This window comes from Pogona vitticeps, chromosome 11 (genome assembly GCF_051106095.1).
Source record: "Pogona vitticeps strain Pit_001003342236 chromosome 11, PviZW2.1, whole genome shotgun sequence".
In the NCBI taxonomy this organism is placed as follows: domain Eukaryota; kingdom Metazoa; phylum Chordata; class Lepidosauria; order Squamata; family Agamidae; genus Pogona; species Pogona vitticeps.
Window position 1 is genome coordinate 25,422,197 of NC_135793.1, and position 25,685 is coordinate 25,447,881.

Here is a 25,685-nt window from a genome sequence, read left to right on the forward strand (position 1 = left end):
TTAAAAAATTGGGACAGAAACTTATTTGGCATACATGGGTTGTCATCATAAAATGTATGCAGAAGCAATTTAATTCCTTCATGTGTTGTTGCTCTTTTCAACATTGGTAATTGCTAAGTTGTAAGTTGTAACCTGCCACCTCTTGTTTCAGAATAACGATGTCACAAAATAACTGCACCATCTCCCCAATTGCCATTTTTTGTTTTCCGCAATCACAGAGATGACCTGCCAGCAGAGAATGTTTTCAGAGGAGTAACATTGGCTCACATCCTCTCCATTCTGAAGACTTCCTGTCTACTCCTAGATAGGTTCAGGGGCTTGCATAATTACATTTTTCTTTGTCTAACCGATACAAAATGATAGCGGGAGTTAACATCAATATGCAGCTTTGGGATTTCACCCCTGAATGGAGAAAATGAGCTGCTTCCCCCCCTTTTAAAAGCTGCATGCTTGTTCAAAACACATGGACCATTTTGAACACATGTGCTGCAGTTGAGTCAAACACACCCTGTTTATTTTCTAGACAAAAAGCTATCCTGAAGCTCTTCAGTGGTACAGCTACTCCCTCAGCTTCTACTCCACAAGGCAAGCAGACCACCAGAACATGGCAAAACTGCAGAGAAATATGGCTGCTTGCTATCTACACCTGAAATTGCTGGAAAAGGTATTTATCTGGAGTGGCTCAGGTACTTCTGCCATTTCCTGTTTCACCTTCTACAAGAGATTATGGGCAGCCTTGCAAAATCTGCTTTCATTGAAAGATATCTGAGCAACTTTTGTCAGAGGATTTTCTGTGGTGAAGGTAATGTTGAAGGGGCAAGTAACACTAAACCCAAGGGAGAGACATCCTTCCCTTCAGTTAGTTAGGCACAAGGGCTCAAAGCAATCCGTTTTTGTGCGTGTCGCCCTTATTGCAAACCCAGTCACGAAAGCTGTTCTCCTATAGAGCAGAAAGAGGACCAGATTCACCAATGAATAATTTTTAAACCCATTTCTCATAGATTGTATTTTTTTCACATAACTTGTCATCCAGACACTATACAACTGCAAGTGTTTATTTATGTTTCCAATGTTTTAATTGCTTTAGATGTTTTTCAATGTTTTATTTTGATGTATTTATATGTTTTGAGTGTATTGCTTATTTGTATTTTGTTATTTCTGTCTTTTGTGATGTTAAATGGTACTTGATGCTATTTATATGCTGTGAAGTGCCCACAGCATATAAATAGCATAAATTCTATGTTATCTTTCTCCTGTAGAGGCAATCATGATGGCTCACAGTAATTAAAATCCAAGTAAACGTAAAAGGACAATAAATATGCAATTTTAAAAAAATTAAACATATGATAATAAAGACATTTGAAGACACAAACACTAAAGTAACCTTTAAAACACTTAAAAATTGTAACTAGCATCTTAACATAAGTGTTAAAACAGTGGTTGTTGTGGGGTTTTCGGGCTTCTTGGCCGTGTTCTGAAGGTGGTTTTTCCTAACGTTAGGAAAAACCACCTTCTAAACACAGCCAAGAAGCCCGAAAAACCGACAACAACCATTAGATCCCGGCTGTGAAAGCCTTTGCGAATACATTGTTAAAAGAGTGTTAGAAAGAAATGGCTTTTCTTGATGCCGGAAGGACAAGAGGGAGGGGGTCCAACCGAGCCTCCCAAAGGAGGGCACTCCAGCCACACAGAAGACCCTCTCTCACATTTCCCCCAAATGTGCCAGTGAAGCAGCAGAATGGAAGACCATAGGAGCCAAGAGAGCTTGTACAGGAAGATAAGATCTTTCCTATAGCCTGGACCTGAGATATACTGTATAGAGCTTGGCAAATAACAGCCATATCGCAATAAAGCAAACTGATAAACATAATAAGTTAACCAACTTAAAAGTAAAATGGAGCAACAGAACAAAACCACGCTTTTCTGGCCTTGTATTGTTAGACATAACTAGAGAAATAGTTTTGCTTTTTAGTTTGCTGAGCAAGGAGTGAGGCCAACAATATCGCTGTTATGTTCCATTCTCTGAGTATAACTGTCCACAGCTGCCCCTTCTTTAATACCCCAATACTTTATTCTGCTTAAACTGTACAGGCTCATGAGGCAGTGAAGGAGGCCGAGAGTTACGACCCAAACAGCATCTTCACTCAGTTCTATGTGTATAAAATGGCAGTCCTACAAAACAATACCCAAAAAGGTAATATATTACAGTACTTTTTCTTAATGGCTTGTTTGCAGTTCACAGGGAAAAGGGCACAGTAGACATGAGCATTAAACAAGGGTCAACTGGCATGTTCAGTGAATTTATGGACAAATCTTCCAATGTATGTTACCCATTATCTTCGGCATTCTCCACTGTTGTTTGCAGCTCGTTTTTAAATATAATATAGGAATTATCTACTGTTGTTAAAGGGACAGATGCAAATAGTTACACAGAATTTACAATCAGGCAGAATTTTAAAAAGTGGCCACAGGTAATTCCAGACTATGTGTTTGAGGGGGGATTTTTTAGTGGCAGGCATATGCGGTATTGCAGAGGACTTCCTTCTCTGCAGTTAAGAGTAGAGATAGTATCTGTGATCAAAAAAGAGTTAGCATGCTAGCAGCATGGTTAATCCCTCACACTTGTTACTATTGTTATACAAAGGCTAGGCTAATAACTATAATCAATCTGTAGAAAACACAGGTGGTTTTCAGTTACACCACTGTTATTTGGTCATATATTTGGAATCAAGGCAGTATATTTTTAGGGCTTGCCTACACCACAAAGGCATACATTAAAACCTTCCGAGTGTGTTGTTTGCGTGTTTAATTGTGATAGTTACTGCTCCAATATTTTTTGTACTTGCTGTCTCTGAACTGTTTTTGAAGAGCAAGTTACTCAGAGAACCAGGTTCCAGAATTAAATTTCTTTTGCTTTCTTGCTTGGCTAAAATGTGTGCCTGTCTCAGTGCTAATGAGAGTCTCAGATCCACCAGTATCTTCCATGTGTTTTGAAGATGTAAGTAACTTGTGCCTATACTTAGCAATCTTATCAACAGATGATCATTACAACATACTTCCCCAAAGCTCAGTTGGATTCACCAGAGGACATAATATCTGTGGCATATAGTTACCCTGTTTCCCTGAAAATAAGACAGGGTCTTATATTAATTTTTTTCTCCAAAAAAACGCATTAGGGCTTATTTTCAGGGGATTTTTTTTTCATGTACAACAATCTATGTCTATTCAGATATAGTCATGCTATCTTCTTCTGGTTGCTGCACAGTGGTGGAGGGCGGGGTTTCACTTAACTGGGGCTTATTTTTGGGGTAGGACTTATATTATGAGCATCCTGAAAAATCATACTAGGGCTTATTTTCATGTTAGGTCTTATTTTAGGGGAAACAGGGTAATATACAAGGGGTTCTTTTCTTTTTGATGCTGTGGGTGTCAGCATATCTTTGCATAGTGGCTTTTGAAGCCTTGAAGCATGCACCTTCTGTGTTTTCCCTGGTCAAGAAAATGGAAGTATTTCAGTCGACGAGTGTCCTTTGAAGAGTCTTAGTACCCAATGCAGTAATGAGAGCACATAGCCAGGCTATGTACTGCATGAATACAGGAGTATATGAATATGAACTCTTCTTCGCTCAAGGCAGGGCCTCCATGGGTTCTGGGGAACAACAGCTGTGCCTATATAAACAGTATAGCCTGCCACTTCTTGCTTCTTCTCTGTCTTTTAGCTATTGATGCACTTGTTAGGATGGAGGAGTCAGCAGCACAGCCAGACCATCAAACAGACAAGCTGTTAGTGGATGGATCAATGGTCGCCAATCTCCTGACCTTAGCAGCTCAGTTTGCTTTGGAGGTATAGGAAATAGAGATTCCATCATGAATAGCATATCTTTAAACATATGTTTAGCCTACCCTATATCACGAGCTCTCAGAGCAGGTTACAGAGGTATAGTATAAAACAATTTAAGCCATGAGATGATTAAAACCATTTTAAAAACCAAACTTTTTAAAACACAAAATTAAAAGATTAAAACCACTGCACTAAAATTTGGGCAGGCCTTGATCCTTAACCCTCAAAGGTTCTGATAAATAAGTATGGTATGTTTTGTCTTGGTGCTGTAACGATGTCCATGTCAGTGCCACTGGAGCCTCTAAAGGGGAGGACATGCCAGAGCAGGGGTGGTACACCAAAAGAAGCCTCCCCCCGTGTCTGGAGATAATGGACCGTTCCCAATTTGGGATGTGTGTGTGCAGAGGAGGTCCTTCCCAACAGCTCTTAGCCATCGGGCAGGTTTATATAGGGAGAGGCGCTCTTTCAAATATCCACCTCCCAAACTGTTTGGGGCTTTGTAAGTCATCATCCACACCTTGAACTCAGACCGGAAGCAGATTGGCAGCCTTGTCTTTTACAACCTGAACAATCCATTCTAAGTGTGGCTGTCCGAAATGAAGTTCACCTGAATTAAGCAGGACTTACTCTTTACCAAGTGTGTTTAGGACTATGGCCTTTGTTCTTCACAAAATCCTATGCTCCTATAAGGGCCTCCGTGTCTCTCCTTCAGACAGGGCTTCAGACGTGCCTAGTTATCAGATTTTAATGATGGCATCTCTTTTTATACCTTATTCTTCATGAAGCTTATCTTATTAAAGAACCTGAATGGTTATGTGAAAGGCATTTGCTGTGACCTATATTTGCCTGTAGTTTGAAAACATGAGAAACTATTCTAGCACATAAGCATACCTTTTAACTATTCAACATTAATTGATATAATAAGCTTTCCTATCTGGTAACTCACCCCATCAAGAGATTGTTTAATTAAAATATTTAAATATGAGGTTGTTCTTAGTATTCTGTTATTGTTATTATTTACCCTGCTCCCCAGCCAAAATACCTCTGAGAACAGCTTACATAAGATCAATAAAAGGAAAGTGGTCCCTGCCTGTAGGCACAGAGCCTAAAAGACACAACACAAAAGAAGAAGAGAAAAAGGGGAACAAGGAGAGACCATTTAAAAAATAACAGTGGTCAGTCTAGGAAGAAACCTTTGAGTCCATCAAGCACTAGCTATACTCTGCATTAGAAGATCTTTCCTTATGTTATAAAAACAAACAGCTGAAAACAAACCCTTTCAAAACATAGGTCTATGCCCTCCACTTAAAGAAGCAGAGAAGAAACTCTGAGTTATCTGGGAAGTCAAGATTTTGGAACATTGCCATACCCCAAAGTATTTTAGTATCACTCTGGATTGAACCCTGATCCTACCAAAAAAAAAAAAAAAAGTCTAACCACCAAACACACCAGAAATAACATCCATAGGAAACTGGCTGGTTCAGAATAGGATGTACACCCACAAACAATAAGAACAAAAGCTTTGTCCCTGTGCCACTCCACAGCAAATATGCTAGTGCCATATGGTATAAATCGGCACATGCCAAACAAGTGGAGGTAGCCCTTAGTGAATCACACAGGATCATTGCAGGCTGCATGAAACCTACCCCCACTGAAAAAGGTGTATTATTTCGCTGGCGTTGCCCCTCTCAAAGCATGTTGAGAGACACTAGCAAATAGTGAACGAAATAAGGTAATATAGTACCACACCCATCCACTTCATGGACACCAATCCCCTAAATGATAGCAAAAATTGAGGGGGAAATTATGCACACTTCTCAAGCTCCAAATGTGAAACAAATAAAGAAATACTGTAATCTGGAATAGAAAAACATTTGTGGAGAGCTAGAGGCACTGAATATATCCGGTCTCTGAGCTGGGTTGTATGCCTTTGCCTGAAATCTGGAGAAACAGCTGCTGCCAGATGTTGGGAGAACCCAAAAGAGCTGGTCCCTCAGGAGAGCCAAGGGAGTGGGCTCACAGCCCCATCTCTCCCATAATATTACAACATATTATGCTGCAGCTTCCGTCAGACATTCTCAAATGCTGGCTTTCTGTTTTTTTTTTCCCCTTGAATACAATTCCCAAAATACACAGCTTGGAAGTTATTGAATCCTGATAGTGTTGCTTGACTACTTGTTACAGACTGAAAACAATGTATAAAGTGGTGTTCATTTTGTGGATTAGACCATGCCAAAACTATATTTTCTTTGTATCTGTTTTGCTAACTAAACAACCTCCCCAGAACAATCAGCAGCCTGTGGCAATTGAAGCCCTGGGATATTTATCTCAGCATTTGCAAGACTGCCAACAAGCATTTACAGCTTTAAAGTGAGTAATGAACAAACACAGAACTATCCATACTTTATTTTCATTGTGTCATTAAAGTGTTCTTAGGGGTCAAATAGTCTGGAGAGATCTAGTTGTCCCCTTACTGTTATCATCGACACCAGCAGAAAATACAGGGTTTGGTGCAAGCTTTCAGGAGACAGACAGATTTTATATTTATCTAGTGGCTGTTCTTTGTTTATGGCTATGTTGTGTTTTATATGTATCTTTGATCCAAGAATCCTGCATTTTAATGGTGTCCATGTGTTTTCTAAATTTTATGTATGTTGTTTGTTGCCCTGAGCTGTTTGTGACATGCAGCAGGCTATAATTAATAAACAAAACAACTTTAAAAATGCAAGTGATTGCACTGGAGGTTTTTTAATGCAAAGCTTGCCTCAAGATTCCTCAAGCTGGGCAGAAGCTAAAATACCTTCGGGCTATATCTGGAAAAAAATCAGTTTTTAAAAAGATATACCTCCTGCATGTTCTTCTGAATTAGTTTACAACTGCACATGGGTTAAACCCATGTCCCCAATAAAGAAGTCCTTCCACACCAAGGTGATGCACAGTAAAGAGAGAGCATGTGGCCTCAATAGCCGGGGGTAAAATGAGACTGAAAATAGAAAAGGACACACACTGAGATAGATAACTTGTGGAAAGGCAGGTGCTTTGAGTAACAGGGTGACTAAGCATCATTTGTTGGAATTTTTTTGCTTGTAGATGTTTGACTCGGCTTGTGTTGTCTAAAGTTGCAGTGCAATCCAAAGAGGAGACGTGAGTTGCACTTCTTCCACTTTTGATCCTCACTTTGATGACCAACAGGAGATTGTGTGTTAGACAATTAGACATGAGTTCATGTTTAAATTCATCCCTGGACTCTAGTGCTGGAGGAGCAGTCAGGTTGATGTCAATCTCCCCTCTTTGTCTGTAGAATGTGGAGCATGAAAGCAAACTCTCCCCAGGACTGTTGTGAAGATGAAATAACGTAATTGTAACACACTTTATAATTGATATTCCCTCCTAGCTGCCTTCCAGACACTGAGGAAAACATAACTTTCCCAGAAAGTTTTAAATGCTTTGTGGTATCGCTTTGCACAATTCAATGAGCTAATACTTTTCCCTCTTCACTTTTAGAACTAGAGATATGGAGACTCTTCTAACACACTTGACTGCAGGTATGCAGCTGGCTGTATGATTATGCATCTTAAGTCTGAAACAAAAAGCACAGGTGAAAAAGGTCACCAGTTCCCAAACGTATTCATAAAAGTTCCAATAAGATCCGACAAAGTTTGCAAAGCATTACTGTATTTGTATCTAATGTTACTTATTTCTGCTCCAGCTCACCATAGACTAGATGGGCTGTTTAGGGAAGAAAATGAGACACTGGAGATGAAAGTTCATGAAGCTCAGTGGTTCAGGAAGATAGGTAGGTGGCAGGGTTGAAGTCACAGAGAAATGTGTTTGTGGGGAAGGCAGGATAATAAATGAGTAAGTCTTAACACATTAGCTGGTCTTAGAAGGTATACTTGCTAAAGAGGTTAGCAGGCCAATGCTTTGCTGCTGCAGTCTTAAATCAATCTTGTATGCAGGGTGACTTTCCTGTGCACAGACTTGAGCAACAATCTCAATTTTATTTTCCCCTCCCCCTCTTCAACAAAAAAAGCTCACAATTGTTTTTGTGCATCACAGTTCAAGCATAATACTGTAGCAATCTGCCTCATTACGGACTGAAGGCAGGGGACCCGTTGCTTGCATTCCATGGTGTGGATTTTCTTGCACATTTCAGGTGCGCCAACAGTGTTTTGTGTTCTTCAGCTGCTCATACAGTCACTTAGCCACATGCCGTTGGCTTGGCACAGATTGAAATTGAAATAATAACCTATCAGGTGTCTGGTTTAGGACCAATATCACTCAAAGGATACCTCTATATCCTGATCTCTGCTTGTGTTCAGAATCTTGTTTTGTGTTGTGAACAGTTTTGTTGAGGAAATGATCAGCTGTTGAAATACTGTTGATACCTAATCACTGCCTATTTCCTGCTGATCTTGATTGCATCTTGCTTTCTGCTTGATGTTAAAATGAAGCTCCTGTCATTAGGCATGTTGGTTGTTCTTGTTTTTAAATCTGGTTATTCTTATTTGCTTTATGAGCTTGGAACTTGGCTATCCAGTGTGAAAGCTGCCCAAGAATAATGAGAGACTTCTTTATAATGTCTTTCAAGGTACGTGCTTTTGCCAACATTCTTTGCTCCCTTTGAAAAAGAATTAAGCTGCATTCAGGAAACTTCTGAAACCTGTGTTAGTAGTCATGCTGCCTTTCCTCACTGGCCAGCTGAATAACTGGGACTTCCATGGATGTACTATCTGCTCTATCATCCATTGTTAGCAAAGGTTGTTTGAGTAAAAAATCTCCAGGGTTGAGATGACAGAAGTAAAGTTACTGGGCTTGTTTGAAATGTGGCGGAGGGTGGGGGCATGGGCATCTTTATCTGCAGTGGAAATGGGGGGGGGCAGTCACCTTTCTTTGACTAGCCCAGCCATTTGGCAAGCCATGTGGCATTTCAAATCCTGCTTTGAATGGTAATGTGGCAATTTTCTGCCTTTGCCATCAAATTGAATAGACTAAATAGGATCCGTTTCAACAGTTTCATGCATTTCAGCAAGAAGGTAAGGTGCAGGACGGCACCATTCAAAATCTTCCGGTATCAGACAGCACTTGAGGTGACAAGCTCAGGCTGATCACTTGTAGGACAACATACAGAGAATCCTTGGGAAATCGTAACTTATGGGCACAGACGTGATCATGACTCTCTCTCTGCTCTTGGAAATCTGGAGTTGGTGTTGTTGTGTTTTTTTTAGTAGCATCACGCTAAGGCTTCACTGATGTATTGGAGGCCAAACTCTAGACCAGAAATGCTGTTGTGAAAATGAAGCCAGAGTAAGAGATTTTTTTCTGCAGAAGAGGATAATTTCTCCATTTTAAAAATGGAGAAACGGATTGTTCCAGTTCTACTTCCTCCGTTTCCAAGGTTTTTACTGACAAAGCAGAACTATGAGGAATATGTAGAAGTCACCAAGTTTTTCTTTAGTGAGTGGAGAAGAAAGCGCTTGTCCGTGGAGTCTTAGCAGAACTCTCCCTGCTGCCCGTGTCTAAGGAGGAAGAGCTCTTTTCATGATAGAAGGATATGTTGAAATGGAACAGATACCATTTGAGTGCTTGCTTGGTGCTTGTATAAACAAGAACAAGCTGAACTAATTTCAGTTTTCTTCAGAACATAAACAATGATTGGCTGCAAGCTTCCAATGAGAGAAGGAAAGTTTTAAGATGGATGAATCTGTATAAAAATACCTGAAATGGTGAAGGCATGTCCTTCAAGCACTTTGCAGCTCAGAGGTCTTGTGGCTTTTGTTTGGATGAGGCCTTTCCTGTGAACGCAGGAGAGTCAGACTTTGTGAGAACCAAAAAGAAGGGGAAACAAGGTGTGTGTGTGTGTGGGGGGGAATCAGAGGAACTAGACTCATGGAGACCAAGAGGGGGGGGGGAAACAGGCTTTTAGGGAAAAGATCAAATAAAATCATGCTTAAATAATAGGTCGTTTGGGTTTTCCCAGCTTACAGGTGACAAATATTTATACTTCCATTCATGTTTGTCGTTTCAGTTTTCCCAGTTTTGCCCTCCTGAGAAAGCCATCCTCCTTGCCCAGAGAACATGCCTGCTCATGGCAGCAGCTGTGGATCTGGACATGGGTCGGAACAGTTTGCTGCTTGAGGAACAGGTAAAGTGTAGGAAGGGTTAAAGCCACAGGCAGCTTTCCTTTGTGACTCGGGCCTCGTTCAGGTTCCAGGCAGCTCTGGTTTTCTGATTGCCGTGGTTTGATCTCATGCTGAGATGAAAAAAAGCCCCCTATATTATTTTAGAAGCAAATCAATATGGGTAACTTTGGGTCAAGACAAGAGGACTGCTCTCAGGGGATAGATATCCCTTCTATAGTCTTAGTCCAGATTTTGGGAAAGTTGCTTTTTGGGGGACTGCAGCTCACTAGAACTCTGCCAGAATGGCAAAACAGTACTGTACTAAAAATACATAAATGGTCTCTTCATGTTTAAAGCAGACGGAAGTGCTGATTCAAGCCCTTGAACACATCCAGTCATGCAGAGAAGTCTGGAAAGTTCTGAAGCAAACAGGTGAGCTGGAACTCCTGCAACCTTCTACTGCACAAACCCGCCCACAGAGTTAACTGATTACAAAAGCCTTCTTACTATACCACTGTGTTTCCCCGAAAATAAGATAGGGTCTTGTATAAATTTTTGTTCCAAAAAACACATTAGGGCTTATTTTCAGGGGATTTTTTTTCCCCAAGTACAACAATCTACATTTATTCAAATATAGCCATGTCATCTTCTTCTGGTTGCTGCACAATGGTGGAGGGAGGGGCTTCACTTAACTAGGGCTTATTTTTTGGGGTAGGGCTTGTATATTACGAGCATCCTGAAAAATCATGCTAGGGCTTATTTTCGGGAAAACAGGGTAGTAATAGGGATAGTCTATTTTCTTGACATTCAAAAGGCACAAAGATCTGGGAAAACAAAGGGTCAGAGCTAAAAGGTGGTATTGAGCAGAAGAGTTTACTAGAGCATGATGGTGACATAGGGTTCCTAGTCCGAAAGCAGGCACTGATGCCTCTTTCCTGAACTGAACATAAGATTGTAAGAATGGTCTCCCACGTCATATAAAACTGATGCTGCTTGCAATAGGAGAGACTATAAAAAGCCTACATGTGGTGAGAGGGAGCCAGCCAATGATCCAGAAAGAACAAGCCTTCACTCTGAAGTGATTTGTTTCAAAACTGTCTCTGTAGCTGAGATTGGGTCAAGAAGAGAAATCCTTTTTCAGATGGGAGTCACTAGAATGCTTTCTGCAGAAAACCCTGCCTTTTCAGGGTCGTTTGGGGGATGACTTGGGCCCTGAAGTTTCCCCGCAAAAGGAGAAGGTCAGTTGCCAGTTGCAGCCCTGCCTGCCCTGAAGGTAGTGAAACGAAACAGACCCAAAGAGGTGCGGCCCGTACATTCTGCGGGAAAGAGGAACCAAACAGTATTGAATGCAACTGCATCTACTGTTGATTATCACGCCTGGCAAAGCGGAAGCTGTCCTGCAAATAACACTCTTTCATAGCGGAGATTTCTAGGGAAGCATCTTAATACCACAAAACCTCGTTAATGCAAGCCACATAAATAAATCACTGGCTTTTTCACTTTCAACAGCCTGGTTAACTGCAGAAGATTTGTTAGTAGAGTTTTACATACCATGTGGAATTCCAAAGTTTAAATGCCCATGTAAACATCCACCTGGGCCCACCCATCTTCCCCATTTAATGATAACCAAAACCTGCTTCCGGATCTGGCACCACTTTCTGTCTCATAGCAAAGCCAGACTTGCCTTAACAAGAGCTTCCGGCCCGTGTCTTGTGATCCATGTTTTTAGCTGTTATGGTGAGCCCGTTCCGTTTCCCCTTAACTGCCGCACGGCTCTGTGTGCAGACGGGAGGATCTTTGCCACTGGCCGAGATCTATAACACAGGCCGATGGTGGGGTCAACCAGCTAACATGCAGCTTTTCTTCTCAAAAGGTGATTTCCCCAAGGATCCAACAGACACAATATTATTGCTTTATGAATTTGAAGCCAAGGCGAAGTTGAATGACCCGGCAGTGGCCAGCCTGCTGGATCACGTGTGGGAGCTGCCACAAGCGGATGTTAAGACCCTTGAAACGATGGCATGTAAGAGATAGACTTGCATCTTAGCTGTTCCCCGTGTGTTAGTGTGTGTACAATAATAATTGTGTGTTGACAAGTCAGTTCTGACTTATGGCAACCCTTTTCAGGGTTTTAAAGGTAGAGAATAGTCAGGACTGGTCTATTATTCCCTTCTTCTGGGGACATCTTGGGACTGTGCAGCTTGCTCAAGGCCACGCAGGTCGGCTCTTCTCGGATACACAGTAGGGAATCAAACTCTGGTGCCACAGCCAGATACCTAACTCACTCAGCTATACAGTCAGCATATACTGTACAGTATGTGTATACTATGTACGTAAAACCTGTTACATCAAGCCCAATATCTTTTCTGTGGGAAACCTGTTTCCTGTTGAAACCTGAAAGAGTCTCAGCTAGCTCTCTTTGATGCCTTGCGTGCTCTGTAGCAGCAGCCCATCCGGCTGAAGTTTGCCCTTGAAAGAGGGTTCACTGAAAGAGCAGGTTGGTGGAAAGCTTAGCGGGTGGAGCTTTAGGCTAAAGGGGCGACTCTGCTTTCCATCCTTTCCTTCTTCCCTCAAGCACTGGCTATGGAGTCGCCCGCGCACTATCCCTCGGTGTGCAAGAAAGCCCTCAGAATGGTTTTGACCCTCCTCAGGAAGCAAGAAGCCATGGATACAGTCACACTCAGGTGAGAGACTGCTGCAGGGAATGAGGTTGACTAAGAGCTTTGCTGCCCAGCCTGTACTCTGGCTGTATTTGAAGGTCTTAAAGATGCGGCACTTGTAAATAAGCAATGCCTCTGAACAGAGGAACGCACGAGCTGCTTTGTCTGCTCGTCTCTTTCTTCCTGTTGGCATCATCAATGTGTGTGGCACCCGAGACGGCTTGTGAACTGCCTTTTCTTTTGAGCTTAAGAATAAGAGGCATGTATGGGTGCCTCCCTGTCACTCAAAACACTCTGAAAATAGCACATCCTTCGGTGAACATCCGTCCTCCTGAGCTGTGGAGAGGAGGGTCAAACCGACAGCTGTAGAGAGAGATGCTCATGTAGCTGCTTGCTTCCCGTGGGCATGATTGACACGCAAGGAGATGCCTTTTGATGTGTCAGACCCTTGGTCCACCCGAGTCTGGCCAGCAGCAGTTGCTCTCCGGCGTCTTGAGTCAGTGCTCTTTCCAAGCCCCACCTGGAGATTCCTGGTGTTCCAAGGACCAACGGGGTCTGCCCTTGCATGGCTTCCCAAATCAGATCTGGTTAGTTCAAGGTGGGATGATGGCTTCACAGATCATTCAAGAAGGCACCATGCAGATGCCTGGCCGAGGAATTTCCTCACCTTGCTTTTGTTGTTGTTTCTTAGCAAATGTCTACACAGCCTGGTCCACCTTTCTTTGCCATCCAGCATGAGCAGTGACACTGAGGTTTCTGCAACGGAGGAGGCCTGGGGCTATTTTGAAGACGCTCTGAGCATTCTGAGCAGCATGGTGAGTGGGGCAGGAAAGCAGGGCACAACATCAAAAACGCTTTTCCCCTCTGACAGCCGACTGCAAACGCCTGGCCCTTTCAGCCCTATCACGGTCTGACTCCAGGGGAGGCAAATGCAGTTGGGAAGGCCAAGCACTCAAGGCCCACAAGTGCTTTTAGCCACTGGTGCTTTTGACGCCTGAATGACATGCCTGCACGCGTAATAGACTTCTAGGGGGAAGACATGCAGAGCTTCATTTCTATGAGTGCTGCAAACTGGACCTCATCTCTACTGGAGTCTGGGCCAGTTATGGCAATGGGCAAAGTGTCCCTCTGCTCACCTTGGTCTACAGGTGGGGAAGGCCAATGGCTTTCCCGATGTTGCTGCATCACCACTCCCATCAATTCTATCGGAGATCACCAGTGGTGAGGGACACTGGAAGATGTAGCCCAGCATCACTGGGAGAGCTGCACTTTGCCCACTCCTTTGTTTACAACCATCTGAGGAACGCAAGAAACATTCTACCAGAGTCCTAGAAACTCCCTTGCTTAAGAAATTATAGCCTGTGTGCAACAGACGTTACACAGAGCTGGCTTGATAGGGCAGCTCTGATCAGCCTTCTGTACTTCTGGGGGTTGGCAGGTGCTGCAGGCGAGCTATCCAGAGGTGGAAATACTCTGGCTCATGGCCAGAGCTTGGAACACAGGCATAGGCTACTACTGCGCTGGCAGATACCAGGAAGCAGAGCGGTGGTGTGGCTTGGGAATGCGCTTTCTGCCTCACTTAGGAACTCTGAAGAGCAGCTATGAGGGCCAGGTAAGGAAGGATGAGTTCCAGAGCAATGTGTTGTTGTTTAGTCGTTACAGGTGTTCTAAAAAGCACCCAGTGTAATGCCTGTTAGTGCGTGTGTGCGCGTGGGGGGAAGATCCAGATATGTAGCATGAATTGGGAGCACTGGCAGCTGTTAAGTCTTTGCAGTCATTTGTGTTAAAGCACCTGGCCTTGCTTGAGTTGAGAAACTGGCTCAATGTGTGCATTAAGATATTAGTCCTTCCAAGAAACAGCTGAAATCTAGAGGGCAGCCACCACTAATGATCTACTGTTCCCCAAGAAGATGCCTGTGTGAGTGTATGAGATTAGCTGTGACACCCGCCCACCAGGGCTGTGATGAAGGTTAAAGCTTTTCGCCTCTGGGCAATATGGAAATGTTAAGTATGGATTTGCTCTCTCTGGCTGGAAGAGGTGCCCGTTCTTGGTGGGGTTTTATATTAGGCAGAGAAGGTGTTATCATATGCTGGGTTTAAGTTTTCCCGGAGGTCTCCTTGAAAGCTGATCCTTGAGTCAGGCTGAACATCCCTGGCTGGTTGACCAACTGTGGGTGACCTCTGTCCACAGATGATTAGCCTTTACAGCGAGGTGCTGGAGAAGCTGGACAGAGCAAAGGGATTCTACCCAAAGGAGGAGTGACAGCCACCAAGGCCACCCCACAGCTGGCAGATGGTCTTTAGCCATGACCTCTGGAGCAGGAGGAAGTCTCACTGCAATATTTCATGGAGCAGAGGTGCCCCCTTTATCAGAGGGAGACTGCCTCTCATGAAGCCAGAGTTGCGTCTTCTGCGCACATTTAAGGACAGTAAGATTTCAGAAAAAGGCAGAACAATAAAATGGTCTAAGCCTCCAAAAAGCTTCTATGTTTGTCTCCCCATATAAATATTTACCCACTTGTTTAACTTTTCATCCATTGCAGTAGAAGCAGGAATGCAGTCTCTCAAACATACAGTATCTATATTTACACTCACAGGCCCCAACCGGAGCTATTGCCTCTGGTAAGGGCTGGGGAGAATCGGGCAGGAAGAGGCCAGCCAGCCTTCACAAGGGTTTCATGCACAACAGGTGGTCGTGGTCTTTGTGACCACAGAGCCTCCTTCCATCTGTTACTACTGTTCTCTTTTGAGCACAAGGAGTTTCTCCTGTCCGTGGCAACTGTGCAAGTGCCCCTGAAAAGCCCCTGGGGGTGTGGCTCAAACTACCCAGGGGGCTTCTCCTTTAGCGCCAGGCTCCTCCCACAGCTCCCATATTCTTTTCTACAGAAATAGGAGGTACCATTAAGAAGGCCATCACGCATGCCTGTGATGGGGCCTTTGTCCCAACATACAAGCTACATGAATGTCATGGTAAATCTTCCTTAGTTTGAGCCTAATTAACACAGGTTTGCGTAAGATGCCCTTAGGTCCAATATAGTCAAAAGGGAAATAATACATAAACATCTGGTTCATGTGTTCTGGTCTGACTTTTGAGGGCTTCCCCACCGTAGCCCCATATCTGGAAGCTGCATGTCAGATGTGTGCAAACTAGGTTTCAAACCTATCGCTTTTAGGATTCCATCCATCACATGGGGGGGGGGGGCTTCCCTACACAAGAAACCCTCAGCAGACAAGCTCATTGCAATGTTCTGTTTATTAAAAATATATGTCTCCTCGGAAGAAACACTGGTAAACCAACTAGTGTCATGATTGGTACTTTCTGCTATGCCATGGAGTACGTAGACTTTTCCTCCATGGGCCTAGAAGACAAGGTGACAGGCATTAGAAAATAAAAGGAGTTGGAGCCTGAGAAGCTGTTTCTATCGTGGCTGAGCAGAGGAAGGTGGTGGCAGCCCCTCGTCGGAATGCCCTCCCCCCTAGGGACTCGCGCAGAAGATCAGCTCCCTTGTCTTGGTTCTTCACTGTCCTTCCAGCAAAGAGCAGCTCTAGGTCCAACCCAAGGCCCACTTGACGTTTCTTGCAACACCAGCTGACGTGCAAATGGCTTCTTGCTTACCAGAATGAATCTCCGCAAGATGACAGTTTTCACCCATGTTTAACAATGAAGCCCGTGCACAAATCACACAATGAATGACACAGCTACCTACCAGCTATGAAGTGGGACCATCACCCGGCTACAATCTGAGGCCTGCCCCTACTTGCTGGGATTCCGGCCAGGAACGTGTGGGTCTCTTCCCAGAGTAGCCATGGCTCTCACTCCATGGAGACTAGATGCGAACAATCACCTGCTTCAAACTTGGAGATGAGACTAGGAAAGTGAGCAAATCTTCCCCTTTGGCTAATAAGCGAGGGCTTGTACCGGATTCTGAATCCTTGGAAATTCCTTCCAGGATTCTTGACGATCCAACTTATTCTCCCATTCAGTGTTCAAACAGAGAACGTTGCAATCACAGAGTTCACATACTGACAGAAATCACTTAGGATGAGCACATACCAAGGCTTCCCAGAAGTAGCTGGCTTCAGTCCATGGAAGACGAACAGTCTGTGCCTCATACCAGAGCATTCTGAATTCTTTCCTTCCTTGCCTGCCTTGAAGAACTGCAAGCACAGGTTGGTAGCAAGGGACAACCGGGGGGAGGGGGGCATCTCTGTAACAAGAATTACGCAGAAATAGAAGGGAAGTGGGATGATGCTCTTCTTCACAGAGCCAGTGACTGTGCGCTTCGCTGGGAAAGGCTTCACATGTCACAACCAGAACTGGGCACCATTCTGCTAAAATAAGGATTCTGGAGAAGTCGGCCCTAAATTCCATCACATGGTTGAAGAATCGTGTCCCTTTACGACACAGGTTTCTCTCCCCATTGTGGCCTGGCTGCTGCGTCGAGCTGCTCACTGCATGGGGCGCCAGATCCTTCCACCAGAATCAGTCTGTAGAGGGATGGAGTTTAGTCTTTCCACAGGGAACTGGCCCCACGGCAGCACAGAACAGCTGGTGTGCTCATTCCACGTGGTCTTAGGATAGGTATGGGCTTGGAATCTATTTACAACGGAACCATCTTAAAAAATAAGTTAAAAAAACTGGATTGAATACCCGTTCAGTTCGTTATTAAAATCAAAAGCTTGGGAATAATGAAAAGCCAACACACCAACACAAACATGATTTTGGTTTAACACCAGCTTAAAAAAAAAGAAAAGAAAAGAAACCTCTCATGCAAACACATCAGATGACATAAAACAATGTGCAATTAATATGTAGCATTATCCATTCACTTTCTCGTGCTCAAAACAACCGCTGTAACTTCAGATGTGGTTCTGGGCTCACTGCTTGCTTCACACTCAAGGATGGCAGCTTCTGTTTTTCCCAAATGCAGCCTTCTGCACATAACCGGCTTTGAAAAACCACTGAGCAATACCCAAAAGCACTGAGTACCATCAGATTCATTCCCAGCCACAAAAGATTTCTGTGCCCCGTGGCTGAGGTGTGGCAGCAATATTATTCTTGCACGCACAAAGTACCATTTAAGCAGCCTCCCCCATGTTTTCTAGTCCATATATATAATATATAGCATATATATTATATATAAATTACATACATAGATAAATAAATGCATTCTGTTGCCTTTCCTTCAGTCACAGTGCTGGGCGATCACTGCACTCTTGGAAAAGCTGCCCCAAGCTGCTAGTCCTCAGCATGTCCACGGGGCAGTCCAGGTCCATTGCTATGACAGCTCTTTAGGCTAGTCTTCATCTGCCATCTCCCATCTTGCTTCTTGACTTTTTAAGTTGAGTTGATTTTTTTTTTACTTAAAAAACACACAAAACTGTCAAATGGGGTTTGTCTCCATTTCTAAGGGAGCAGCAGGAAGGTCCATGCAGGAATGATGGGGACAGTCGCTTGATGAAGGAGATGAGTCCATCCCGAGAAAAAGAAAAACAGGACTAGAAAACTCAATGGTCAGCCATCTAAAAAAGGGGACAGGGATGGTCTTCTTGCTCCCCCTTCTCTTGGGGCAGAGGGCAGGGGGAGGGGTCTCTGGTCTTCTCACAAGGTGATTGCAGGGTAGGGGCTTCACAGTTTCTCAGGGGATGGGACCCAGATATAATGCCCAGACTGGTCCTCTATTATCTGTTTGATTTTGCTGTAAATCTCTTCCAGAGAGTCTCCTTGTACAATGGCTGTGGGGAGGGAGGAGAGGAGACAAAAAAAAGTTTTATGAGAAAGAGGCAAGACCTTAGAAACCACCCTGTCAGCAAGTCACACTCCCGATCGAAGACAACCATCCTGTGTAACTATGGCTTCAAAGGAAGGCCGTCTCCCTTCCTGGGCTCCTGGCTCCCCCCACCTCCCAATGGAGACAGCATGCCAGAACAATTAGCCAGTCACTAGGGAAGCTCTTGGCTTGGCCAGAGTGTCCCCAGGACTGCTCCCTACATCGAGTGCCTCTCCCCTTCTGCAAAGGACCACCCCTCACTTTGGGTTCTGTTAGCCACCCCTACTGCAAGGCCATCTTGTTCCACAGAAAGCCAGCGGCTGGCCACGTTCTTCAGCACACTCTTACTGATGCTCCAAGGACACAGACATTCTGTCCGCTCCCCTCATTTGGTCTAAAATCATCCCCTTCTCCATTTCAAGACATGTGTGAAGCCTCAGCATCTTCAAACCCTTGTGGAGCAGCAGTAAAATGTTCTTCTTTGCCTTTGCCTCTGCTTAGGGAGCCCAACAATTTAGCTCCCTCCTTACATTCTTTTGATTTTTCCCAGCCCTACAATAAAGTGTGAGTGTATGGTGGCTACTCCCTGCAGCGCTTCCTCACCTGTAAAATACTCTCCAAACTCCTGCTCCAATTTCATGGCTTTATCAAAGACCTTGTTGGCTTGCTCGTATGTCTGCCTCCGGTTCATCTCCCTGCCGACCCAAAGAGAATAAGCTCAGTAGAACTGTAAAAGATCTGACACAAGCCCATGCTCATTTCTGCATGCTTTCATCCAGGAATATAGAAACAGGCTTATAGGTGGCTAGGCTGACAACCAAAATGTTCATTTGTCCCCACAACACACACCTTCCCCCAGACAAAAGCAGCAACCCTGAAGGAATTCAGTAGCAATGAATCCACACTTGTGACATCAACACAGCCCAGATGTGGAAGAGGCCCAGTTACCAAATCCCCATCACTTCAGGTTTTTGAGGGAGGCAGGGGGAGCCTGACTCTCAGCGAGCACACACAGCGCTCCATCCCCTGCCCCAGGCCTCTCGCTTTTCAAAGAGCCCAAGATGGCGGTGCTTCCTCCCTGCAACCTGCTTCTACAGCTGGTGTCTCCAAGACATTCTTCCCGTTTTCAGGAGCAAGCAGTCTCTCCATCTGCGCCCCCCCCCCCGGCAAGCAGCATTCCGGCTGACCTAAATTCCCAGCTTCCACACTACTCACATAAGCGCCTCAATAGATTTCGGCTTGATGAAGATCGCCACAGGATACAGTTGTGCTTGCTGCAACCTCTTGATGGCGTTGCCAGACACATCGAGGATGCAGTGCTTCCCCTGCAGTAGAGCAAGACGGCAGTGACCACCAAGCCCCGTCACCGCGCTTCCACCAAGCTTTCTCAGTCGCCCCCACCGCAAGCCCACGGGCAATTCGGCAACCCCAACAGTGACCGAGAGACACCACACAACCCTAGTCACTGACAGAGAAGAAGCCTTTGAGGCCAAGGAGAGCCAGAGGCGGTCTGCTGAGCTGTCCCAAATGGGGACCAGCCTGTACGTTCTTAGGGCTGCTGCCCTTTGGTGTGCAACGGAAGCGACAGCTTCAGAGCCTTTTTGTCTGTGTTCCCCTTCGAGAGTAACGCCTTCTGTTGCCCAAGGCCCTAAAAAGTCAGTCGGAGCATGCTCTTGACTTGGGCTCTGGGCACAGGCAGTTCGGAACATGCAAGATGGAGAAGTCCCAAAAAGGTTGCAGCCACAGCTGCTGCTCTGAAGTTTTGGCCCAGAGTGGCACAGCCCACTCTCCAGGCCACGGTTACTCACCCGCTCAGCCACTGCCCGCACAGACTGAATACTCGTCCCATAAAGATTGTCATTGAACTGTCCGGCCTCAATGAACTTGTTGTCTTGAATGTCCTTCTCCATTTGCTCCCGGGACACCACAAAGTGATAATCCTGCCCGTCTACCTCATTCTCACGACGAGGCCTAGTAGTATCTAGAAGAAAATGCACCAGCTCTTTCTGCTGTTCAAGAAACAATGCCCTCCTCTGTGGGCCCAAAGGCCCTATCAGTTGCTTGCGCATCAGTAGGCGTGACTCTATCTGCCTACAAATGGAGCCTGATGCAAAAAGGAGTAGCCCAGCAGAAGAATCGGGACACCCCCCCCCCGATGGACCTTCTCCTTCGGACACCCAGAGTGTACAGGACTTACCATCGTTACCCAACTAGACCAGTTGTCCTCATGTGCCAGTCAGCACTTCCCTCTCCAACTGCCAGGGCCCAAGGGAGGCGAGGGGACCAGCACTTACGTGGCACACAGGAGCCAAATTTGTGTGGGAACTCCGAGATGAGGTCATCATTGATTCGGTCCTTCATGGGTCCCAGAACTATCACTGGCCTCGCATAGTGAACTGGAAAAACAGCCACAAAATTGAAAGGGGGCTTTAGGGTACAACCAAAAGCAGGTGAAAACTACCAAGGAAAAGTAAAAGGCAGGGACATCAGAGCTAAGTTGCCCGTCATCCACACTGAAAAGCAGCAAACTCTTTTCTTTTCAACGTACTTTCTTGCCGCGTCACAGGTTCGTATGACAAAATGGTGTCCTCTTGTCCTTCTAAAAAAAAAAAAATTGGAAAAGAAAGTGTCAGCCTGATCTGGTAGCAACATTCCTACCTCTTTTGGAGTAACATGAGAGTAGCGACATGTATACATTTGTCAGGCACCCAAGCCTCTCTTCTCCCCCCCCCCCCCCCCAAACCTGGGAAGTCATTTTTCTGCATGGTCAGTAAAAAAGCAAGGGTTCCCCTGCACTGGGTGCTTTTCACCAAACTCAATGATCAGGGAAAACATGGAACCAAAAAGGTGCAGCTAAAGGAAGTCCTGACCGGCAACACTGGGAGTGGGAAAGGCAGAGGAACCCGGGGGTTTAAATACAAAAACGTCTGAACAAGCAGAGAGGCACTTACTGGAGCTGCTCTCGCTGTCACTGGTGTTTGATGTCACGCCCTCTGCAACAAGAAAACATCGCTAATTCAGTATGACTCTGAATTGAGAGTCACTGATAAACAGAGATGAACACAAGAACTGGGGGAGGGGGGAGAGAGAAGAATAGCGCAAGGACAGAGTGGACAGACAGCGGGTACATGCTCTACTGAACCACAACTCTTCTGCCCAGACAAGAGCCCAGAGACTGCCTCCCTCCAGCACTTGTCTCCAGCAGAGGAAGCCCAAGCACAAGCAGGGGTGAAGCACAGACATCCAGCCCCCTTCCTAGTCTGCTTTTTCCCTGGGCCGCTCCCTAGCGTGTAATCCTGCCACTGGGAGCCTCTGGCGAGTTCGGGAGAAGTGAGGCCCTGGAAGCGCATGCAGGGGAAGACAAGGCCCAGATTTTGGGGGCACCCGTCTCTAGCACAGGGCTAACAAAGGGCAGACGTCCAGGCCTTGCCCGGGCAGGACTTTGCCAACATGAGGCCCTTCCGGCTGCCCTGCCCCAGACCCGCTCCTGGTCCTTGCCTTCTAGTGAAACCCTCTCACTGCACGCTGGGGGTGGGTGGGCTGTCCTTGAGGACCACGTTCACAGGCTGGAAGAGGTCTACACTCTCTCAGTCAGTTGGCCCAAGTGAAGTTAAGAAGCGGCCGCAGTCGGTCTGGGCTCTGGGGGAAAGGTGGCTGCTCCAAACAGACCGCCTGCTTGTTCCCAGTCACACACATGCTAGCAATGGAAAGTGATCATGTGCAGTGAAATTCCACTTACTCAGATTCTTTGCGCCATAATAATCGTCACTTAACCCAGGGAAGTCCTGATTCACAGTCAGCCAGAAAGGGGAGAGGGAGAGGGGAGAGAAAGGAAAGAGAGAGAGAAGGAAAGAGAAAGAGAGAGAGAGAGAGAGTGGGGAGGAGAGACAGAGCCAGGAGAGCATTAATGACAGGAGTGCAGAATGGCTGCGAGCTGCAAGAGCAAGTGAAGTTAAAGCTCCTGACCCACACTGGCTAAGTAAGGCCCTTTCTGTCGCCAAGCTGCTCTCAGGGCGCTCAGATGCTCCTGCCCAGAGCCCTTGCTCAGATACCCCACAAAGCCCAAGGATCCGCAGCACCAGGCACCTAGGGGAATTCAGACCATCCTCTGCGTTCCTTCCCCAAAAGAAGACAGATCATGAACACGGGAAACCATTGCAACTGTCCTCAGTGGCCTGTGAAAGAAGTTCCCAGCTGGGAGGACATGGCCCTCTGTCTTTCGGTCGTTAAAGGGACCAGGCTGGCCACTGTCACCAAAAGGACCTCCTTATTCTCTTGACGCCCCAACCCAGAAAATGGGCCAGGAGGCAGCAGTTTGCACCGAGAAGCACACTAAGCTGCCACCACCAAGGGCAGCAAACACCGTCGCCAGCAGCGGGTGCCGATCCCTATTCTGCTGCTGACTGCAGTCCCCAGCAAGAGACCATCACTGCTAAGAGTGCGCAAGACAGAGGAAAGATCCAGCCCCAGAAAGCAGCCCAGCTCTCCAGGGTAGAAACCAGCCTGGCCTGGGAAGTCCTGAACGGCTACCATTTTGTGGAGCCGTAAGCACCTGAGCCCTGGGCATCTCCACACTTCTCACCACCGGCTCCCTGAAAGCTAGCAATGGCAGACAAGCTTCCCGCATGGAGATGTTCACGCCTGGCATCCTGATCCTTCCTTGCGCTTTGCCTTCTAGAGGGGCAGACCATCATTCTGAGCTAAAGGACATGTTTTGCAGGCAGGAAGAAGGTCCCAAGTTCAATCCATAGCATTTCCCATCAAAGAGACTGGATAGCAGGAGACGGGGAAGGGGCCGGTAGCCAGCGTGGAGAGTAGGGAGCGAGGTGGACAAGCGGGTCACCCTGGTATAAGGTGGCTTCTTTACTACGGGCATCGCAGTAGTTGGGGAAGTATGGCAGAGGGCACGGGCCCCACAGCAAGCAAGCTGCATACTAACCCCCACCCCCACCCAAAGGCTTCCTGCAAAGGTAGGAGAGGTCTTTCATCAGTGACTTGTCATTAAGAGAAGATCTCCTATTAAGTCCTACGTCAGGCAGCATGTCTGCTGCGGGAGTGTCACCCCATCAGCCCAAAGGTTGCAATCGACATGAATTGTGTGCAAGAAGGCATATATTTGCAAACTTTGCCCAAATTATTCTCTATCCTGGGACGAGGCAAGTAGCTCCATTGGCCACCGAGGTCCCTTGCTGCCCCCAACGGCACACCCAGTGACCCCCCCCCACAGGGACCGGCTCTGCCAATGGACAAAAGGGCCCGCTGGCCAAGCGGAACTGGTGTTCCTTCAGGCAGCCAAAAAGGGGAGAGGAGCAAGCACCTCAAGGTTAGACAGAGGCAGGATACTTCAAAACTCCTGGCAAAACCAGGCCCCCAAGGGATGAAGTTACAGATCATTTGGTACAGGCGGGACACAGGACAGCAAGCAGCAGTGGTGGGGGGGGGGGGCGCACACGAGTGTGTGTGTGTGTGTGTGTGTGGGTGCTTCAGCCTCCTCTGCCTGTTTTTCCAAGAGGGGGAAAGAGACTCGGCACAGCTGGGGCGGGGTGGACACGCTCCCTCAGAGGACCTTCGGGAGTCTGTGGGGAGCACAGGTGGGGGTCACTTGAGATCTGACCAGAGGGCACAATTCTTATCGTGGCGCAAGATCCAGCCCAACCTTACAGCCCCTGGTGCTGGAATGTGTTCTCCTCGGGAGCCGCACGCTGCTTCTTGCCGACCGCGGCAGCAGGAGCCTCCCGAGCCAGAGTTTGAGCAGGGCAGCGGCTACTTACGTTCCTGTCCGCTGCTCTCCTGGGCCATGTTCTCTTTGCTCTTGTAAAATGGGAATTTTCGGGAGAGGCGGAAACTCTTTTTACGTTTCGTTTTGATCGACTGTGAAGAAGGTGGAGATGGAAGGAGGGGGCAGAAAGAAACAAACAAAAAGAAAAACAAAAAACAAACAAACAATGGTATTTAAAGCATGCAAGAAAAATTAAAATGAGTCGACAATGATGATCAGAGCCAGGGAAGCCACCCCTCAAATGAAATCATGGAAATTACATGTAAACGGGAATGTAAAAGGAAAATTAACAAAAGGGGATGGGAATGGAGTATAGGGGATGGTCGAAGATGACTAACCAATTCATAATGTCAGAGCAAAATAAATACATAAACAAACAAACAAAGAAAACGGTGTGTGTCCTTCTGTTCTCCCTGCCACACACACATGTTGGAAGAAGCAACAGCAATGGCGCCTTGCCCTCCCCTCTGGCTGTCCTGCCACCCAACTCAGCTCCCCCACAGTCATGGGCATGGCGCCCCCCCCCACCCGTGTTCTCTGAGCCAGCTTGAGTGAATCTGGGGTTCTGTGAAGAGCTGCAAATCCGACTGCTGAAAGGGCAAGGAGGCAAGACGGCAAGTCCTATCCCCATTGCCCTGGACAAAGAGAGCCTGAGGTGTGCTCCCTCTACAAAATCTAGGCCCGTGATGGCTAACCTTTTTGAGCCCAAGTGCCCCCAAACTGGGGGGGGGGGGGGGAGGAAACAACCCAGCAGAAGTGGCAGCAGAAGAGGGAATCCCGGGCATGGAGGTGCCTCCGGACCCCACTCCGGATCTGCCTCCCATCGGGCCCAACCCCCGCCAGCGCCAGCTGCTCCGGATCCTGGCCTGCCCCCTGTCGGGGCACTAGCACCATGACGGCAGCCACCTCCTCAGGTTTGGCCGCTGGGGGTAGCGATCCGGCGACATATGGCTCACATGCCTGCAGAGAGGTCCACGCGCCCTAGGTTCGCCATCACTGACCGAGGCCCAGCCCATCAACTCCCATCTAACAAAGCAGGGCACCCTCTTGAAAGGAACAGGGTTTAACCTCTGTCGTCTCTATTGGTCGCCCAACTCTTGTATTTATTTAAAAATATTGTTTAAAAGCATTTATATATCGCATTTCTGCACATCAGGGCCCACCAAGCAAGGTATAACAAAATCATAATCACAAAGAAACAGGGGGGAAAACATTCTCTAAGCAGAGACTAGAAACCGTTTTAGAAGGCAAAGCTTTTTAGTACTCCTTCCGTTGCTTCCCTTCCCCTCCAAACCAGCACTTACTCGGTTGGATTCTATCATCCCAGTTCGGGCGTGGAACTTCACAGTTTTTAATCGTGCCCTCTCCTTCTTTTCCACCCTGAGAAAGAAAGAAACTCTCATGTTCAAACGGGATTTGGGTGCCATGCGGATCCTTGTCCCTCACCCTTCCGCTTTTCTCTCACACGGGTTTTTTGCTCTTCGCTTGGTTCAGGAGCTGATGGCACAGAAA

The 25,685-nt window shown here is 46.4% G+C and overlaps 2 protein-coding genes across 11 annotated transcripts in view; one reads left to right on the plus strand and one right to left on the minus strand.

The window, feature by feature from the left end:
• The window catches only part of TEX11 (testis expressed 11), a 70,864-nt gene extending 52,501 nt beyond the window's left edge, over positions 1-18,363 (plus strand). Inside the window, exons 17-31 of the mRNA XM_072981058.2 lie at positions 524-664; positions 2,092-2,194; positions 3,720-3,844; positions 6,126-6,211; positions 6,932-6,985; positions 7,346-7,386; positions 7,551-7,637; positions 8,362-8,432; positions 9,870-9,986; positions 10,320-10,395; positions 11,837-11,986; positions 12,539-12,647; positions 13,315-13,438; positions 14,062-14,235; positions 14,815-18,363. Of these exons, the coding sequence (XP_072837159.2) occupies positions 524-664; positions 2,092-2,194; positions 3,720-3,844; positions 6,126-6,211; positions 6,932-6,985; positions 7,346-7,386; positions 7,551-7,637; positions 8,362-8,432; positions 9,870-9,986; positions 10,320-10,395; positions 11,837-11,986; positions 12,539-12,647; positions 13,315-13,438; positions 14,062-14,235; positions 14,815-14,886 (1,530 nt within the window). The 3' untranslated portion in view covers positions 14,887-18,363. The remainder of the gene's footprint in view (positions 1-523; positions 665-2,091; positions 2,195-3,719; positions 3,845-6,125; positions 6,212-6,931; positions 6,986-7,345; positions 7,387-7,550; positions 7,638-8,361; positions 8,433-9,869; positions 9,987-10,319; positions 10,396-11,836; positions 11,987-12,538; positions 12,648-13,314; positions 13,439-14,061; positions 14,236-14,814) is intronic.
• Positions 15,859-25,685, minus strand: part of DLG3 (discs large MAGUK scaffold protein 3) — a 65,264-nt gene continuing 55,437 nt past the window's right edge. For 6 of the 10 annotated variants that reach the window (XM_078380728.1, XM_078380731.1, XM_078380732.1 and 3 more), the window contains 9 exons: positions 25,478-25,553; positions 24,166-24,265; positions 21,346-21,387; positions 20,943-20,993; positions 20,689-20,790; positions 20,203-20,375; positions 19,610-19,719; positions 18,998-19,089; positions 15,859-18,359 (listed from right to left, as the gene is read on the minus strand). In XM_078380728.1, coding sequence (XP_078236854.1) covers positions 18,253-18,359; positions 18,998-19,089; positions 19,610-19,719; positions 20,203-20,375; positions 20,689-20,790; positions 20,943-20,993; positions 21,346-21,387; positions 24,166-24,265; positions 25,478-25,553 — 853 coding nt within the window. In that variant the 3' untranslated portion in view covers positions 15,859-18,252. Of the gene's footprint in view, positions 18,360-18,997; positions 19,090-19,609; positions 19,720-20,202; positions 20,376-20,688; positions 20,791-20,942; positions 20,994-21,345; positions 21,388-22,133; positions 22,180-24,165; positions 24,266-25,477; positions 25,554-25,685 lie in introns of all 10 variants that reach the window. The other 4 variants (XM_078380729.1, XM_078380733.1, XR_013538766.1 and 1 more) reach the window with 3 other exon arrangements.